The sequence below is a fragment of the Pavona decussata genome, unplaced genomic scaffold (genome assembly GCF_977016875.1).
Source record: "Pavona decussata unplaced genomic scaffold, jaPavDecu1.1 SCAFFOLD_25, whole genome shotgun sequence".
Classification (NCBI taxonomy): domain Eukaryota; kingdom Metazoa; phylum Cnidaria; class Anthozoa; order Scleractinia; family Agariciidae; genus Pavona; species Pavona decussata.
In genome coordinates this window covers 20,272-40,000 of record NW_028145448.1, presented here as the reverse complement: position 1 = coordinate 40,000, position 19,729 = coordinate 20,272, and the positions used below count along the sequence as shown (strand labels likewise).

At 40.1% G+C, this 19,729-nt stretch overlaps 1 protein-coding gene across 1 annotated transcript in view; it reads left to right on the top strand.

Annotated features, from left to right (window-relative positions):
• The window catches only part of LOC146485628 (uncharacterized), a gene marked incomplete at its 3' end in the record, with an annotated part of 42,084 nt that overhangs the window by 9,894 nt on the left and 12,461 nt on the right, over positions 1 to 19,729 (top strand). The window contains exons 5-7 of the mRNA XM_085102926.1: positions 2,001 to 2,072; positions 7,865 to 7,936; positions 8,893 to 8,964. Coding sequence (XP_084959052.1) covers positions 2,001 to 2,072; positions 7,865 to 7,936; positions 8,893 to 8,964 — 216 coding nt within the window. The remainder of the gene's footprint in view (positions 1 to 2,000; positions 2,073 to 7,864; positions 7,937 to 8,892; positions 8,965 to 19,729) is intronic.

The following is a 19,729-nucleotide window of genomic DNA, read 5'->3' as shown; positions in this document are numbered from 1 at the left end:
CAAAACTCTGAATATATAAAGTATAATTTCGGGCGATTACTGAGATAGTTTCTTCTAGCCCGACAGGTGTTGAAACGCCTAAGAAGACTACGGGTTCTACCCTCTCCGGGTGTCTGCTTTGTGGTACAGAGAAAATTCAGTAATCGTCGAAAGAGAACTAGTTAAAAAGGCAAATTTAAAGATGTCGCTAAAAGGGTAGCCAATGCTCTGGATTTCCAGCTTAATAGCGATTCTTGTGCAACGATCGATCGTTGCCAAAAAAAACTTTTTAAAAAATGCCCAGAGGAGGCGAGCGTAGTGAAGAATGAAATCAAGAGTACTTTCGATTCGGCAAACCTGTTTAAATATGGCATGAGGTTTGATTGTTATATTTTACCACGCAATGTTGTGCCAACCAAGACCAATTGTCAGTTAACAAATGCGAGACCAAAGATGCCCGTTAAATTTTACAACTAATTATAAAGAACATGAGCAGCATGTAAAAAAGTACCGGATAAATAATAAAATAAATAAAATATAAATAAATGGGAATTTCAGTGGAATCCACGGAGTGGCTCTTCTCTCCACTGTTTCCAGGTCGAATTGGAATTTGGAAATGTTGGTTTTTGTGGAGGGAGGAAAACCGGAGTATCCGGAGAAAAACCCTCGGAGCAAGGACGAGAACCAACAACAAACTCAACCCACACCGAGACCGGGAATCGAACCCGGGCCACATTGGTGGGAGGCGAGTGCTCTCACCACTGCGCCATCCCTGCTCCCACATTATTTTATTTTATTTATTTTATTTTATTATTATTTTATTATTTTATTTTATTGATTTATTTATTTTATTTTATTTTATTTTTTATTCATTTATTATTTATTAAGACACTTCTTAAGAAGAAACATTACAATTCTTCCTTGGACAAACCAACAGACAACACAAAGAACACGATTCAATATTTTCTTACAACGAAATTGACTAGTAGTTGACTGTATTTCTTTTTCTTCTTTGTTTTACCGGATAGTACCGGATAGACCTACGCGACTCACGCTGTGTCCATTGTATTGATAAAACGTTTAAATTTTGGTTTTACAAGCATGTCTTCAAGAGTTTTATCCCTACCATTTTGAGCCATTTGGATTAGCTTTTCTATCCCATTGCGTACGCTAGCACTGTGGCATTTGGTAATTGGTTTATCGGCTCGGATTATTCGGCGGTGACCTCTGTAGATTTCAAAAATTCGACTGAACCCTGTGTCAGCGACATCAAGGGCAAAATAAACCACAGCTATGGATTAAAAGTTCGACCGTTTCACGGCATCAAAAACCATCGGCGCAGCTTGGAAAATTAGAGACTTTCCCAATCGAGTCCTTTCAATAACGAATACATCTTGCATGATAACCAACTTTTTCAACGATCCCCGTTGCACAGCTTTGAGATTTTAAATCTTAAACTTCTCAATAACACGATCGCAAACTATCCACTTCACCATAACTTTCTCAAAGCAAATTTACGTAATTTATGTTGCCTGAGAGATTTAGGCAGACACGTTTCTCATTGGTGGGAATCAACAGTGCCAAAGTTACGTGTCCAACTATCTCTTCGGAGATGAGCGTGTGCTCATTTCACGAACAGCGGGTGGTTATCGAATCGTAAGCTCACAAATGATTGGAGAACCTCAACAGATTCTCAGAGTGCGCAATCTCCTTTGAATACAAATGGAACTAGTTGAAAATATAATAAAAATGTGCTGGTTGTTCAGAGGTCCTCCATGACCTCTGGATACATGTAGAGAAAAAAAACTAGCCAATGTTTGACTGATCTCCCCTGATTGTTCCCGATACTGAGAGTAATAAAACATTCGTTTGTACTTGTCAAAAACTGCCACATTCTAATTTCCCATCGATCCGCAATTAAATACCAGGCGGTTTTTAGATAAATTTGCAAGTGCACCACCTTGACAAACTAGTTTACGAGATGTCTCTATTTACTTCGCTTTTAATTTCATTCTCAACAGTCAATGTGACTCCGTCGTCAAACCCAACAATCACAAACAGACCAGCGTCCCCGACACCGAGTGCAGCACAAGGTAATAAATGATTGTGTTTTTGAAGTATATATTACTGGAATAAGGTTTTCAATCATACGTTAGACTTGTCGACAACTTTAGCATACAAATTGTGCGACGATGAGGAATTAAAGATTTAAGGGAGCTTACCATTACCGGTCAGTTTAAAAATTGACCAATTCAGTTAAAAACAGGCTTACCTAGGTCTCCATTAATGTAGTTGTCATAAACTGTATATACTGTAGATTGTCATAAACTGTATATTCCAGCCCCAATTGATAGTAACAATTTGCGAAGCTCGTTTTATTAAAGTGCACCTACCGCCCCATTTTTGTCGACAAAAATCTTCACATTTTGCAGAATATCAGCGAATCATCTAGTATCGTATTTTGTGCTTCCCAGAGATGTGAAGGCTTACACCTCGAAGAGCGACAGGCTCGAGAGCGCGCTGAGAGATTAGCAGCTAAGGGTTTTAGTGAATAGCTTGCCATTGAGGCTTGAGAAGGAAAGGGTCGAAGAAAAACTTGCCCGAAAAATAAGAGTGCGTGAGAAAAGATAAACGGGCATAAAGGATCGCTAAGGAAAAAGCCAAAGAAACCCATTTAGCCCTGAAGAGAGAGATCAGCGAGGAGCTCGGCCTAGAAGCAGAATTACACGACAAGAAGACTCGAAAAATACCGTCAGGCGCTGACCACAGCTTGAGGGTCCACTAAGCAAAGCATCAGCGCCCAGTTTTTTCAAGCCCGAATCGACAAAGCAACAGCGGTACCCGAACGCAAGCTAATGTAGCCCGGACAGTACTTATCGGGCGAAGCGATAAGGGTTATTGAGAATTTGGATCATTCCACCTCTGCTTACCTCTACAAGTATGGAGGAAGAAGAGGACAGATCGCACTCTATTTGGAGGAACTTGGAGATTTTAAGCCAATCCGTGTCGGTAACACCAAAGATACAGAGAAGTTCGCTGATATCCAAGACATCGAAGTTATCAACCTTAAAGAGGCTGGCCGACATAAGGAGTTGGGCAACGGATCGCTCTATGATAAGCTGCAGAGGAAGATGACATAGTCAATGCTAGCACAGTACCATCGACGGATTTTTGAACACAAGAAACAAGATGCGTAGAAAGATTACGAGAATGGGTTATACAAGAAGCAGAAGTCCAGACAGCACCGGTTGAGACGCTTCGAGAGATATGGAGCATTTCCAGTATCCCGAAGAGAAATCAGACGTTTTCTTGGCCAGATCAGATCACTCGCAGGTAATCCAAACCAGTGGTGGCCTAGTAAGAGCCGCCGTAGAGTCAACGTAAGTGGAAATAAACACCCATTTGGTGCGACGAGTTTTAAGGTATAACCGTTGAAAAAAGGTGGCGGAAAGCGGCGCAACGACGTTTTTGCCATAGATGCCTAGGAGAGACCCACCACAGAATATCGTTCCCGCAGTCCCGATCTTGTGGTTTGAAGGGATGCACAACCGGCGTCCTACATTGTCAAAGAAAGGAGAGGCCGGAGATTGCAAGGAACAGAAATAGGAGTGACAGCTACAATCGTCAGCCCCAAAACGTACATTGGAATGAAACTAAAGTAGCTCCAGTTAGAGATACTATAAAGGTCCTACAGGAGAGATCGCACACAACAGTAACGCACATGCACAGTGAATATGTTGCACTGAGGAAAGTAACAGTAGTAATCAAAATTGGCACAAGGAGAGAAAAAAAAAAACGAGGACAGTGGTCGTTAATGCGCCACTGGACGACGCTAGTAGTAAGACATACATCAACAGTGATGTAGCAGCTGAATTAGGACTTCAAGGAGAGAACATTAGTGTAACCGTTAACGTTCTAAATGGTCAGACCGTCAGCTTCGAGACAAAAATCTTCGAACTAAATCTTGAAAGCTTAGATGGAAAGATAGATGTAAAGATAACAGCTTAATTTTACCGCAGAATGCGTTACAGGGACCATTGGATTAATCAACTGGGCTAAATACGCAAAGAAGTGGGAGCATCTAAAAGGTATTCCTTTACCTTGGACCACGCCCAATCGTTGATATTTTCATCGGTATCAATCGGTGAGGTATGTTAGTGAAAAGCCAAAAAAAAAAAAAAAAACAGTGGCATGGTTAACGGCCCTCGGATGGACATGTATCGGCGATCCAAATAGAATCAAGGAAGCTATCGAGCAAGTTTCGCTCACACATATTTTATACGTGTTGACAATAAGAGCAGCAACCTGACTGGAAACTCCCAAAGTTCTTTGAGAAGAAAATGCTGAGTCACAGCATTGAGACTCTTCGTCCGAATGAGAAATCCGCGCTTAAGAGACTTGACCGATCAATCAAAATTGAGAGCGGTCGCAGTCACTTGGAAAGACGACCTGTCACAGTTACTGGACCGACTACGAGGCAGCCCTGAGATGGTTTGAGAAGTACAGAGAAACGAATTCTAAAGGAGCCAGAAAGAAGGTTGCGTAAGGAGGAGCCCAAAAACAGAGAAAAAGCCGATTGAGTCCGGTTACCTACCACACTTTCCTTTTATAGAGTGTTTTCATTCACGTGCTACCGGCCATATTGGTTTACTGAAACAAAAGAAAGTGTTTACATAAAAATAGAGTTCAATTCCCAGAGGTTTAGTTTGGGACATGGCCGCCATTTGTTTGTTTTGGGACACCAACATGGCCGCCGTGACGTCATGTGAAAACACTCTATAAGGCCTGACAAAGCAACAGCGATGATGAACGTTGTTTCTGACTCGTGCCAAGTGCGATGTGATCTCTTTGAGCGATGTAATACACCATAATAATAATAATAAAAATAATAATAATAATAATAATAATAATAATAATAATAATAATAATAATAATAATAATAATAATAATATATTTATGCAGGATGACCATTTCAGTTATAAAAGCTGCTATCAAAATGAGTCCTGTTTAAACATAAAAAAACGAGATCTTAAAAAGCTATATGAGAAATCGAGAAATCATCCATTTGAAAAGGAATAAAAGGACTAAAACTGGAGTTCACATACAATTATTAAAAATATATGCCCCTACCATAGGGACCTAAGTTGCAACGAGAGCTTTTCAGCCTTTTGCTACGGTTCCAAAAGGAAGCAATAACATTAGTGGTGACAAAGCAGAGGTATATCTCCTCGTCAGTCTTGCACCAGAAGACAGGCAGTATAATCAAGTTTTATAGAGAGCGCTCGACGAAACCAAAGTATCAGATGAATATGAATTTAATTGAGTGGTTTTTAAAAAAAAAAACATAAGTTTATCGATATCGAAAGCATTGAAGATTGCAACTCGCGAAATCACGTTTTGGTCGGCGAAGCAGGACATTTAAGCCGTTTTGTCGTAAACAGAATTGGAAAAATACAGTCTCACACAAGTCCTCAACAGTAGAGGAGCTAGCTAGCAAGAACACCTGTTTGGAAGGAACTTTTCATTTGGAGAGGAAAAAACCTGAATGGGCTGTAGATCGAATCATGAAACAGCAACGAAAAAGAAAAAAGGAAACAAGAACGCCTACAAGCTGACTGCAGCACTAGAGGGGCAACGATGTTGGCTATCCAAAAAATCGCTACGTAGCGCCGGCTTGAAACGAGAAGCTTTTCTACCTGGATTAGACTCATCAGAACACTTGCCTGGGTTTATCGCTTCGTAAACAGTTGTCTGAGTTACCTCGTATTATACGTGGGCTGACTACCAACGACATCAAGGACGCCCAAATTCAAGTAATGAAGTCAGCACAAGCGGAATCGTTTGGAGAAGAGTACTCGTCATTGACAAGTGATAAAACACTTCCAGGTGGTAGCAAATTGCTGGTCCTGAAACCAAGAATTGATGAAGATGGATTGATGAGATCTGGAGGTCGTCTAGAGAATGCTGAGTATTTACCACATAACGTTAAGTACCCTATTATCTTACCGAGAAAGAACTGGGTAGTCATGCTGATCATGAGACATTACCATGGAAAAAGGGAATCACATCTCAGGAACTAACCAAACATTGGTAATGTTGTCCAGTCGCGTTTTTGGCTTATGCTGAACGATAAAGAAATCCGAGATTGTGAAGCTTAGCTCTATGAATACCGTAAGAAAAAAAGCCAAACCATCGCAACAAATCGCGGCGCCTCTCACAAAAATAAGGCTTAAGACTCTACTTCTTGCGTTCGCTCGTACGCCTGTAGATTTGAAGGGTCTTTTATAACAGTCCAGGGCAGAGGACAACAAATAGCTAAGGTATAACTTTCTCCGTTTAAATGTATAACCACCAGAATTGTACATTTGAAAATGGCAATTGCACTGGACAACGATTCCTTCCTTAACCCATTTTATAGGATAGCGAGTAGCAGAGGATTGCCGAAAAAAATGATTTCAGATAATGGGACTAATTTCGTGGGAGAAAATCGAGAAATGGAAGAACTTGTTGTAGAAAAGTTAGACGAAGACAAAATTAGAGTAACCACCATGGCATGTCAATCCCCTTTTGTGCCCTTTGCCTCCGCACTTTGGCAGTGCACACGGGTCTATGATCAAAGCGTCCAAACGAGCTTTATATGGGATTTTAGGGAACGCTGCTGTAACGAACGAAGAGCTGATAACAGCCTTCACTGGTGCAGAAGCCCTGATAAGCGACCTTTAACTTATCAGTCAGCGAGTCCTGAAGATTATGTCCCGTTAGCACTAACACGATTTTCTACATGGTAAAGACGGTGGACAGTCTGCGCCTGAATCTCTAGTGGAAACGGAATTCAGTCCTAAAAGGCGACGGAGACACGTTCAAGAGTTCGTCGGACACTTTTTTATACCTTTTTTTAACAAGGTGTGCAATACAACGTTAAAGAAAACTTCACTTCAAGACTTACGCTAGTTTTGTTACAATAAGCTTACTTACAATATTACGTCACAGTACTGACATAAATGTTAGCAGTAATATTACTTATAAGTATAAATTTGCTAGCGTTGTATCACGAATGCAATTCTCGGAATGGCTACGCTACGCCCCTTCTATTCTTTGTTAGATAGTGAGTAGCGGTTAACAACAAAATGGCGGCCACTTTATCGCATTTTCGAAGTGTCTGCGATGAGGATATAAATAATTTACTTGTTTAGTTTTGCTCGACTAGTAGATTTATAATAAAACAATTCGATTTCTATCGCGTGATAGCTGATTTGGGCTGCGCCTTCATCAGCTATCACGCGATAGAAATCTCGAGCTTATAATGTTATTGTTATAGTATTACTTAAACAGAAGAAAGATCCTCGCAGTTATTTAAGTAACCTATGCAGTTGCAAAAAAAAAAAAAGCCTGAAAGAATTCATGCTTGAACAGGATTTGAACCCATGACCACTGCGATGCCGGTGCAGTGCTTTACCAACTGAGCTATCAAGCCAACCGGGAGCTGGTCAAATTGTGAGTTCGTGATATACACGTGAAACGTGAATAAATTAATATGAATATTTGAAACATGGATATTTATTTTCGCAACTGCTTATATTGCGTAAAAAACTGCGAGGATTTTTCTTCTATTTAATCTTTCACCCGCAGTTCAAATATAAGTTTCTTATATTTAAATGAATATATTTTGTACAGGAATGTAGGTTAGATTTCCGTTGCTCCGTCGGGTCACAAATTAAAATGTTTGGAAGTTTTCAACAGACTCTCAGAAAGTTGCCGTTGATCCACAATTATATTCAGGCGGTTTTCTGACAGGTATCATGAATAAGTTTGAAAGTACACCACGTTGACAAACTTATTTACAAGATGTCTTTATTTATTGTCTTTCTAAATTGATTCTTAATAGCTACTTTGACTCCGTGGACAAACGCACCAACCGCAAACAGACCAGCGGCCCCGACACCGAGTCCAGCAACAGGTAAGATTTGACTTGTATTTTTTGAAGTATATATTACTAGATTTAGGTTTTCAAAATGTAACGTTACATTTGTCGACGACTTTCACATAAAAACTGCGGGACGATGAATAATTAAATATTTAAGGAAGCTAACCATTACAGTTCAGTTTAAAAATGTGCCCGCATTTCGGTGAAGAGCAGGTTCACCTGGGTCTTAATCAATGTAGTTTAAAACACACCTCTTAACGAGAAACATTATAATGTCTCCTTGGACAAACCAACAGACAACACAAAGACCCACCATTTACTATCTTCTTACTACTACATTGACGGTTGGACGCGTGACCTTATCATTGTTAAGCCAAGGTCACGCGTCCAACTGTCTCCTCGGGGATAAGCGTAGGCTCATTTCGCGAACAGGGTCTGTTAAAAGAGCCTAATCTCACAAATGTTTGGAAAACTTCAATACATTCGCAGAAAGTGTTCGTTCGCCTTTCAAAATAATTGGAACTATTGGAAAATATTAAAAAGAATGCACTGGTTATTGAGAGTCCCTCGATGAGTATTGGATGCATTCATAGGAAATTATTATCCAACCTTTGACTGATCGCCCCCATTGTTCCTGATACTGAGGATTATAAACATTTATACCTGTCAACAACTGCAACATTCAAATTGCGCGACCATCCGCAATGAAATATCAGGCGATTTTCTGACAGGCAACATGGATCAGTTTGGAAGTTCCCTTTTTCCCGACCCTAGAACCGGAGTTTTATTCACCCATCACTGTTAACACAGTACTGTTACATTAGGTAGATATATAGGTGCAGGGGATCTCAGCAATCTCTACTGAGCGTTTCTGGGGAGATCCCCAATGAAAGTGTCGTTACTGTTACAACACCTTTAAGTGCACCACCTTGACAAACTGGCTTACAAGTTGTCTCTATTTATTTCCTTTTTAAATTGATTCTTAATAGCCACTTTGACTCCGTCGACAAACATATCGACCACAAACAGACCAGCGTCCCCGAAACCGAGTCAAGCACCAGGTATGATATGACTTGCATGTTTGAAGTATATATTACTAGAATTAGGTTTTTAATCTAACATTACACTCGTGACAACTGTCGCATACAAATTGAGCGATGATAAGGAATTGAAAATTAGGTAGCTTACCATTACCGGTCAGTTTAAAAATTTATTAACTCTGTTAAAAACAGGTTCACCTAGGTCTCCTTTAATGTAGTTTTTAACTACAACTTCGCTTTGGACAAACCCACGGACAACACAAAGACCACCATTTACTAACTTCTTACTACTACATTGACTACTAGGCGACTGCATTTCTCTTTCTTCTCTAAGTATACATTGTTAATAAATTTTTTGAAAATTTAATCTTCCAACGCCTTCATGTCTGCAGAACAAAGGGTTTTAATAGGCGTAATGTATTTAGTGGATATTTTTGTAAACTTGGTGGAGAAGTAAGTTTCTTAAAGCTGGTTTCTTGTCGTATTTGGTTGCAGTAATCTTCATTCGATTGTCGCTTTCTAAAAATTGATTCTGCTAGCCAAGTACATGCCTTTTTTTTTGTAAAACTTTAATAACGTCTTATGTGAATAGAGGATATTAGCTTAAGTAGTGTTGCTTAAATACTTCAAAGTCAGATTGTCTTGGCAATATTATTAAACGAAGCTTCCGAATGACTTGCTTAAATAAAACACATGGATGTAATGTGTAGTCTTTATTTACTTGCAAGTTTCCACTAACAAAAAGTCTACTTCAGGCAGCCTACATTGATTCTAACAGTATGCGGAGCTCACTTAATTAAAGTGAACCTAAACCCCTCCTCCCCCAATTTTTCTACCACAAAAATCCGCATATTTTGGTGGGCAACTCTACGGAAGTATTTTTAAGTTTTGATTTGGCGAAATCTTCGCTATTTTGTGCAATGTTGAAATACGGAAAATCACCTAACACCACCATTTTAGTTCACGATTGAGTTTTAAGGTGCATGGGTCTAGTGGTTGCTGACACTACTTTGAGAATACGACAACATTATGTACACTTCACTTGTTTCTTCTAGAAAGTGAGATTAACCGTATGTAGATGGAAGGGGGGATCCCTTCCACAGCAATTTTGAACCTAAATAACTTTTTTTTAATACTTGCGGAAACGCCATGAAACTTCAGGAAGTTTCCAGAAATTTAACTACAAAAAGTTTATATGGTCGTTTAGTGTTCATTGACTTTGATGCTGCAAATGATCCAAATTTTGACAGGCAGGTTTTTTTCTCATATAATGAAAAATCCCTTTTTAAAATGAAGAAAAACACTTTTCTTAATATAACTTTGTTGCCTTACGTAAATTAAATTAGTTTTTCTTTGATGGTTCTAATTAGTTTCGCTCAATTTCGGTGCTTTCCTGAAATTATGGGGAAATCCCGAAATCCAAGATGGCCGTCATATGGCAATAATGACGCTGTTTCCACGTGCTTTAAGGTCACTTTTCCCGTGGCGGACGTCAAAGGAGACATCTTTTGACGTACTATGTCTTCCTCAAGTCTCATGGTCATAGCTTTTATAATTATGAAGTTATATTGAAGAAGGATTCTGAAAAGGCCAAAAAAAAAAAAAAAGAAGAAGCCCGGTCTAGATTAGGTTAATAGACCTTTTTCATAAATGGCGGCCGATAAATTATTCTTTTGTTTTCATGAAAATTAGCCCTACTAGCCTCGTCAGCATGTGCAAAATTAAAAAAGATTTTACTCTAAAATGAGGCTAGTAGGGCTAATTAACATCTATTGAAAAGAATAATAAATCGGCCGCCATTTATGAGAAAGGTCTATAGTGGTGGAAAGATGTCGGCCAGATGTGGTCGCAGTCAGGTTAGGAACTTGCAGGAAGGAAAAGCGTTCCGTACGATGAGCGTCCAGAGGCGATTAAACGAAGACTTTGTTAGACAGAAGCGTGCTCGATGGGTGTCATCGAAGAGTTCAATAATATATGCTCGAAGTATTTTGTACTCGACGATTTTGTATGTAATTACACATGCACAAAGAATCAAGAATCGAAGCAACTAAACAATACTAACCTCTTACTAACCGAGCGCGAGGGCCGTACTGTGGAATATTGGCCTGAGGTCGTGGCAGTACGGACCGAGCGCAGCGACGTCCGTACAAAAACGACCGAGGGCCAATATTCCCCAGTAGCTAGGTTAGTAAGTAGTTTATTATATGGCACTCGAAACAAACTTGTTTATATTAAAAAACGCACTTCCGGTCACTTGAATTCAAAGGGTATCCGTCGTGACGTGTTTTTGATGACGCGAGCAACCCAGAAAGAACAAACTACGGTACCACGAGTTTGGAAACAAATTTACTGAACGTTAACATGTTTATAGAAAAGACCTCAAGAACGATTTGTAGTGGAATTTGACGAAAACCTTAACAGCTGCGGTTTGTTTTTGAAACTCACAAAAGATTTTCTTCGATCCCAGAAAATTTATTAGCGCATCACAAAGTACGGATCAAGAAAAGGTTGCTGTGAAAATCATTTTTAACTTTGAAAGAAGCGGCATTAAGTCAATCGTCCTCATCGCTCTCATCTCTGGCTTGGAAACTCAAGAGTAGGGATAAAAAACCCCACACTGTTCTTTGGAGTGCAACTGGATTGGAGTCGCCGAATTCTCCTGCCTCAAAAAGAGCATCTTCTTCGTTTTCGTCAATCGCCTGAGCGGCTTGCAGCTCGTTTCTTCTGTCGTGCTCGCGAACTAGTGACTTGTGCTTCGCAGCTAGAACTCTTCTCGATTTTTAAACTCATTATCCTTGAGTATGTTGTATGAATTTTTCTTCTCAGAGAAGTATCGCTGTATATTGCGCTGAAAACTGGAAAATGTTGCTGTCTCGTATTCACCATTTTTTCTTGCGTACGTTCATAAAAAAAAAAAAGAAATTGACTAAAGGTGATCAAGCTCGGACGAAGGTAGGCTTTCAATTGTTTGACTATTCAAGCCGTTAGCTTCAACAAAACGGAGTAGAGTGTTCATATCAGTAGACTTCTTCCTTTTTGCCATGTTGGAATCAGTCTTTTGGGTAGTTTCTTTGTGAAGAATGAAAGTATTTTCAGGTTTTCTTTTCGCAGTTTTAGCTGCAAATTTTCAAATTTGCCGCTTGTCATAAAAATACACGGCTTATGACCATTTCCATGGAAACGGTCCGTATGGTAAAATCCCGATCAAGAAAAAGCCAATCAGAACGCGCGGATTTACCTCAAGACTACCTGCCATATAATAAAGAGACATATTTCGAGAGGTATAACTCAGTGAGGCCACTCTCCAGTCGCGATCGGAGTTTAAAGAGCGAGTAAGGTTTACAATTTAGTGGCTCGAATTCTCGGCCATTGAGGGTCAATGTGTTAAGAGTGAGTAAGGCTTATAATTTAGTGGCTCAATGGCTCGGCCGGTTGCCTGTCGCTGTCACAGTGTAAAGAACAAGTAAGGTTTATAATCTAGTGGTTTGGTGTGTTGCCAGCACGGTCGGAGTTAAAAGAACGAGTTAGAGCGAGAGAGCGTCGGAATTATCGCTTTCCCAACAATTTATACTTCTGCGATAGCAGGAGATGAACAAACCTTGAGTGATCAACAACCTTACAGTTCGAAACGACGCTACAATTTCTACACTTACATCTAAATTACAGTAACGTATTGTCAGCGGATAAATAATTTAAGAAATACAAACGCGTTATCGTGAGAAGAAAGCATGCCAACAAATGCATAAATATCAATACATATGGCCAAAAAGCATCTTCGGAGACCCAGGGACTGTTAGTTAAGTAGAAGGGATTTTCGTGGGCGAACGTATACTGTAAGAACGGGACGAGCCCCTGGGCAATTACTCTTACAGAACCAGTTTCAAAAGCATTTGAATTCGTCGATTTTGATTGGCCAAAGAAATATTTTTGTGGCCAATCAGCGAAGAGGACCAGCTAGACGCCTCTTGATGCCTTTTTACACGAAGATGTTTTCTTTATCGATCGCTACAGTTGCGTCGCCTTTTCATGATTATATATAGGCGTTCTTTATGAACAAAAAGTACAAAATCGGATAAGGTTATTTATTAAAGTAAAACCCTATTAACCAGTGGAAACCAATAGGGCAAGGTAAAGTGCCCGCATTATCGTGGTGCCCGTATTAAGCGGGATCTTAGAATAAACGTTACGAACACACCTTTTTTTTTTATCTCAGCAGTATATATTTTTCTCGAAACATGATTTTTAATTCCTTAAGTGTAACACATATAAGTTAAAACGGTAAAATTAATGCTTGCTCAGTGCTTCAAACGTAACTGACATTGTAATCATTTGACCCTATCTAGATCGGGGTTGGGTGGATTTTACGCAAAACCTGAATAACTTTTGTTCTATTTTAGCGAATGCCATGAAACGACAGGAATTCATGAAAAATTTATCTGGAAATGATTTGGTGTGTTTGCAGTTACCACGGCAACGAATTTTTGACTGGCAATTTTTACGCCCTATTTCGGCGCTTTCCTGAAGCTTTTGAGGAAATCCAGAAAACTAAGATGGCAGTCCGAAGATAGCCGCCATTCGGCAATGATGACGGAAACACCACGTCTTTCACGTCATCAATTCCCCCAGCGGACGTCAAAAGAAACATTTTGAAACGCACTATCAATCATCCTAGTCTCATTGTTATAGCTTTTATACATGCAAAATTATGGAGCTTCTGATATCCATAAATATTATACCAGATTTGCCACTAGTAAAAACCTATACAGACTATTTTCTAGAACTAATTATGGTTTAGCACGGTTTAGAGTAGTGGCATCACAAACCTGGGAAACAATTCCAATGGCAGTTAAGTATCTGCCTCACATTGTTTTTAAGAAGAAATACAAACTTTTTCTACTAGATAGCCAAACATAAATAATATATATATAAATTTAATGTATACTATATACTTATGCATTTGCTGAAACACTTTTTTCCCTTTCTGACGTATTTTCCTCTCCCAAGCCTAATTTAACTGGCAGAGCTCTTCAACCAGTGTTATAAGTTCTACTTCCCCCCATTTTATTTGTAACTGCACAGAGGTAGTGGCCAACACGAAAGCTCTGCTCGTTTAGCCACTACGCACTTCTTCCCTAGAGGGTAAAATCACAACAACAACCACAACAATTTATTATGAGAAAAGACAAATTACAATATTTTACTTTACTTGTCCCCTCGTGCCAAGGTGGCGCATAGGGCCTCCACATGGGCCTTCCAGCGATTCCTGTCTTGCGCTGCAGTGCGCACCTCACTCCAGGACTGCCACCCTGCTTTGGACCTCTCTTTTTCTACCGTGCGCCGCCAAGTTGTTTTTGGCCGGCCTCTCTTTCTCCTTCCCTCTGGTGTCCATGTTAGGGCTGTAACACAGTCATTGTCAGGTTGTTGTCTCAGGATGTGTCCAATGAATCTCCGTCTCCTTCTTCTTACCTCTTCACTCAACTTCTCCACGTTAGCCCTTTCCAATAGCTCTCTATTACTGATCTTATCTTGCCAGTTAATCTTCATTACCCTTCTCAGGCATCGGTTCTGAAACACATCGATTTTCTTGGCATCACTTTCGTTCATTTTCCATGTTTCGCAACCATACATGAGAACTGGTTTGACCAATGTTTTGTATAGCCTGATCTTCGTCCTCCTCGATACACTGCTGGAGCTCCATACTCGGTTTAGCTTAACAAACGCTCCTCTCGCTTTCCCTAGCCTAGCCTTGATGTCCTCTTCGCCACCCCCTTGTTTACATACTGTGGCGCCCAGGTAAGTAAACTTCTCTACATCTTCCAACGCCACACCGTTCACTGTGATGGCTTCGTTATTTCTCGCATTTACTCTCATGACTTTGCACTTCCCGACATTTACCCGACGGCCTGCCCTTTCTGCATTTTCTACCAGCCTGTTTGTTTTCAACCGCACGTGTCTTTGCGTTGAGGAAATTAAAGCTACATCGTCCGCGAAGTCAAGGTCCTCAAGTTTTGATGTAAATTTCCACCTCAGTCCGGTTCCCTCCTCCTTCACAGTATGCCTCATTACTCAGTCTATAATAAGCAGAAAAAGAAAGCCAGACAATGTACATCACTGTTTGACACCAGTCGTTAGCTCGAACCATTCTGAGGTTGCCTCTTCCTCGACAACAGCACATTCAAAGCCATCGTACATCGCTTTAACTATGTTGATGATCTTCTGTGGGATACCATACTGGCTCATTATCGTCCATAAGCCATTTCTGTGCACTGAGTCAAACGCCTTCTCGAAATCCACGAAATTAATATAGAGAGTTGCCTGCCATTCATTCACTTGCTCTAGTATATTGCGTAAGATGAAAATTTGCTCCGTCGTCCCTCTACCAGATATAAATCCAGCCTGTTCCTTACGGAGCCTGTGGTCAATCCCTATGCGAATGCGCTCGATTATAATTCTTCCCAATATCTTGCTTGCAACTGGTAGGAGAGTCACTCCCCGCCAGTTCTTACACTCCCTTAAGTTCCCTTTCTTTGGTATCTTAATAATGAGTCCCCTCTTCCATTTAAGTGGGACCTTTTCCAGGCTCCAAATCGTGTCTATAAGTTCTTTCACTCTGTCAGTTGTAAATTCAAGGTCTGCCTTCAGTAATTCTGCTGTTATCATATCTTCGCCAGGGGCTTTACCGTTCTTAAGAGTCTTTATTGCCCTTCTTATCTCAGCTTTGCTCACAGGTCCCGTGTCTATGTCAGCTGTGTCCTGCTGTTCGTTGACGTCTTCATTGATCGGGTCGGCTGGCTCTTCTCTATTAAGTATCTCCATAAAATGCTCTTTCCACCGCTTCCTTCTATCTTCATTGCTGGTTAAGGCGTTACCATTTCAGTCGTTGACTACTGTGCTCTGCCTTGGTTTATCATTGCAGATCGTTTTAGTTAAGCTTCCGCTTCTTTTGCTATCCCTTCCGACCAATTCCTCTTGTCCCTCCGTATTTGCCTTTTCACTTCTCGGTCTTTGGCTTTGTATTCTACTCGCCTCTTTTCTTTCAGTCTCTCGGAGTTGGTTCCATCAAGTTTTAGTTTTATCTCGTTCCTCTGCTCAATCAGGTCCCACGCTTCTTTACTGATCCATGGCTTAACTTTCTTTGTCTTATATCCTAGGACTTTCTTTGCTGTCATATTGTAAGTCTTTTCAAGGATGTCGTTTGCCTTCTCCAGCACGGCTTCTGGCTGATCTATTTCATCATCTTCCTGCTCCTCCCTCTGCAATATCTCAAACATGTTCCTTAATTCCAAACGAAACTGCTTCCTATACTCGCTGCTCTCCGGCTTCTGAGTATCATATCTCGTCCTTCTAATTCCACGTCTTTTAGGAGCTGCCGATAGCTTTAGCCTCAATTTGGTACAAACCAGGTGGTGGTCGCTGGCGATATCAGCTGATCTTATGGCTCTTGTGTCCAGCACAGATGTTTTAAATTTCCTGTTGATTAACACATGGTCAATCTGATTGCAGGTGCGCCTATCAGGGGATATCCATGTTTGTTTATGGATCTCCTTATGTGGAAATATCGTACCCGTGATCACCAGGTCATTCATGCCGCAAAAATCGCATAGTTTCTCGCCATTGTCGTTCCTGATTCCGACTCCATGTTTACCCATTACTCGTTCGTATCCTTCTACATCGCTTCCAACCTTTGCGTTCAAATCACCAGTGATAACCAGCAAGTCGTGTTTCGGTGTTTTGTCCACTATTGCCTGGAGCCTCTCATAAAAATGATCTTTCGCCTCTTCGTCAGTGTCATTGGTGGGGGCATATACATGGATCAATGTTAACTTGACATGCCTAGAATGGAATCTGGCTCGGATTATTCGCTCATCGACAGGTGCCCGGTCGGTCAATGCTTCCGCCACATCTTTGCTCAGCATGATGGCCACGCCGTGTTGGTGAACTTCATCGTCTCTGCCAGAGTACAGTATTGTCTCACCTGTACTTAGAATGAACTTCCCCGATCCACACCATCTGCTTTCACTTATACCCATTATCTGCAACTTAGCCTCTCTCTCATTGCTTTCGCCGCTTGGGCTGTCCTCCCTTGTGCATACAAGGTTCTCACGTTCCAGTTTCCTATCCTCAACTGTGTTTTTGGGTGCACTATTGGCGTCCTCGGTTCCAGAGCTTCCATGTGGCTTTCACTCTGGAACGTCATGTTGTGTGCCACCCGGCCCCCAAGATTCGGTAGATTGCCTCTTATGTGTAAGGTTTCTGTAATCATTCATTTTTTACGAGGTTAGGTGATTAGCCTAACGCCCAGCCCCCAACCTGGAGGGCAAGGGGCTGTCCTTTGTCAGGTCTCTGTCCCTCGACCAATCCGGTACGGTTGCACCCGCCAGGGACTTAGTCCCCACCGGCATAGCTCTTGGGGTCACTGAGACACACAAGCTCCACCACCGCGACAAGGTGACAGGCCCAGGGTGAATTACAATATTACATACCCACAATTAGCAAAGGCTATTCGAGGTGGGTAGCATTTACAGTTGTTTGCACTTAAATAAATTGCTTCGCATGTTTAATTTTTTTCCTACTATAAAATATATTGTATTTTATTCGAAGAAGTGTGAATAAAATTGAATTGAATTGAATTGGGAGAAGAGGGGGCGGTTGGTTGGTGCGAGATGGGGAGTGTCGGCGGATTCGCTGGCCCCAGAAGTAAAAACTAAAAATAAAAAAAATAATGATAAAATAATAATAATGATAATGATAATAAAAATGATAATGATAATGATAATGATAATGATAATGATAATGATAATGATAATGATAATGATAATGATAATGATAATGATAATGATAATAATATTAATTAAAATGAAATAATACCTGTTCTAGATAGGGTAACAATAGTCCTTGACTTTGCTCTTTACTGAAATTTTCAATCAGACGGACTGAACTTTAATTGGTTGATTGACAGTAGGTATTGTTAGAATCAACTTTGAGATACTCAAAATAATTTGACCATCTCACCTTAATTCAGCAGGGTTTCCCTTTGACAGATCAAACTCGATCAAGATCGTGCTTTGTGTGAACCTAAGCGCCGGTTTGGCTATGGCATGATTCAAGTCTAACTGTGTATCACAACAGAAAAGACCTAAAACTATGAATTTCGTCCTTTCTTTGTTCTTGTCGAGAAAAAGCATGCAGCAATTATCGAGAAATAATCGCAGTTCCATTTTGTATCAGGTGATGAGCTTTGTCCAATGAGAATGCGCTCAAATTAATCGATGGGTTGTAAATGAAGATAACCGTCGTGCAATTTCATAAAATTGCCGATTTTTCTTTTTGAAGACAACAAACAAAAAACAAAGCATGAACATAACACTTTTTAAATATGTTATAGTTGTCGTCATGCAGTTATCTGATGGAATGTGGCAATACTGGCTAGGAAATTAATAATTGGAACAATTTTTTCGTTCGGCCAACTGCAACAATGATTAAATAACTATAATAAATTCTCGATAATGATAGAGTATGCTCTTTTTGAAAATAATCAGGATTACTGAGGAAAATTAACATTTTATATTGTTTAGTGAGTGGTCTTTAATTACCTTTGGATACATTTCGAGGATATAACTAGGCAACCTTTGTCTGTCATCGTCCCCGATTGTTCATGACAGGTTTAAAAAACATTCCTTCATACTTGTCAACAACTGCCTCGCATAAATTGCTAGACCACCCGCAACTTAATACTATAAACTAAACTCTATTGTGAGACGACATTACGGCTTTAAAATAACGGCTAGTTGGGAGAAAATATAGTCCGTATTGGGTGGAGTCGCGTAGTGACGGAGCACAATACGGAATACACTCGATTGCACAAACGTTGACACCTAAAAAGCATAAACCGTGAACGATGAGACCCAACGGATTTGTGGGTAGTGTTTAAACAATAACCTCATTTCCTTAATCAATAATTTACCATTCTCATTCTTTGCAATAAAAAATACAGTGCTGACTTAATTCTTTCGAATAATTTTCTACCAAATATTGCTTAAGTTCATTGACTGATTTGAACTTCCTTAGGCAAATCGAGAATTGTATATCACTCAAATTGGCCCTTGTTGGAAACTAATGGACAATTTAAGGAAAGCTTGGATAGTTTCCATCATTTACATGTACCTAGTCTCCTTCGCAGCCGTTTTTTGGGGGGAGCGTTGCGTGACAGCCCGAAAAACGGCTGCGAGGGAGACTATACTGTACCATCATCATCATCATTTGGTCCTTTTCCCTTTAAGGGCTATACTGTACCACGTGCAACTAATTTTGGTCATCAACCGTCGCACGAGAATAGAATATTATGCAAATAAATTTTTGTATACGTATACCCATAAAGCCATTGGGTCTCATCGTTCACGGTTTATGCTTTTTAGGTGTCAACGTTTTTGCAATCGAGTGTATATTTTATATTTTTAAAGGGGAATTATCATGGGGTTTTTTATATCTTTCAATCTTCAATCAGCTGCCAAATAATTATTCTAGAGTGACAAGAGGAAAGAAATCAACTCAGATCATGAAAGGAACAACTTGTGATCTGTTCTTTCGCATTTTGGAAACAAAAATGCGAGAACTTGAAAAACGTTACCCTAACATTTTTTAAGTTTCAATCCATACAGGCCTACTCTGTCTCTGGCAAGAGGCACTAATCGACAGTTTTATTGGACTGGGGTAAAAAACTTGACAATTATTTCGTTGTTTCTTATCACAGACAACCATTTTTGAGTTTTGAAATGACAGCAAATTT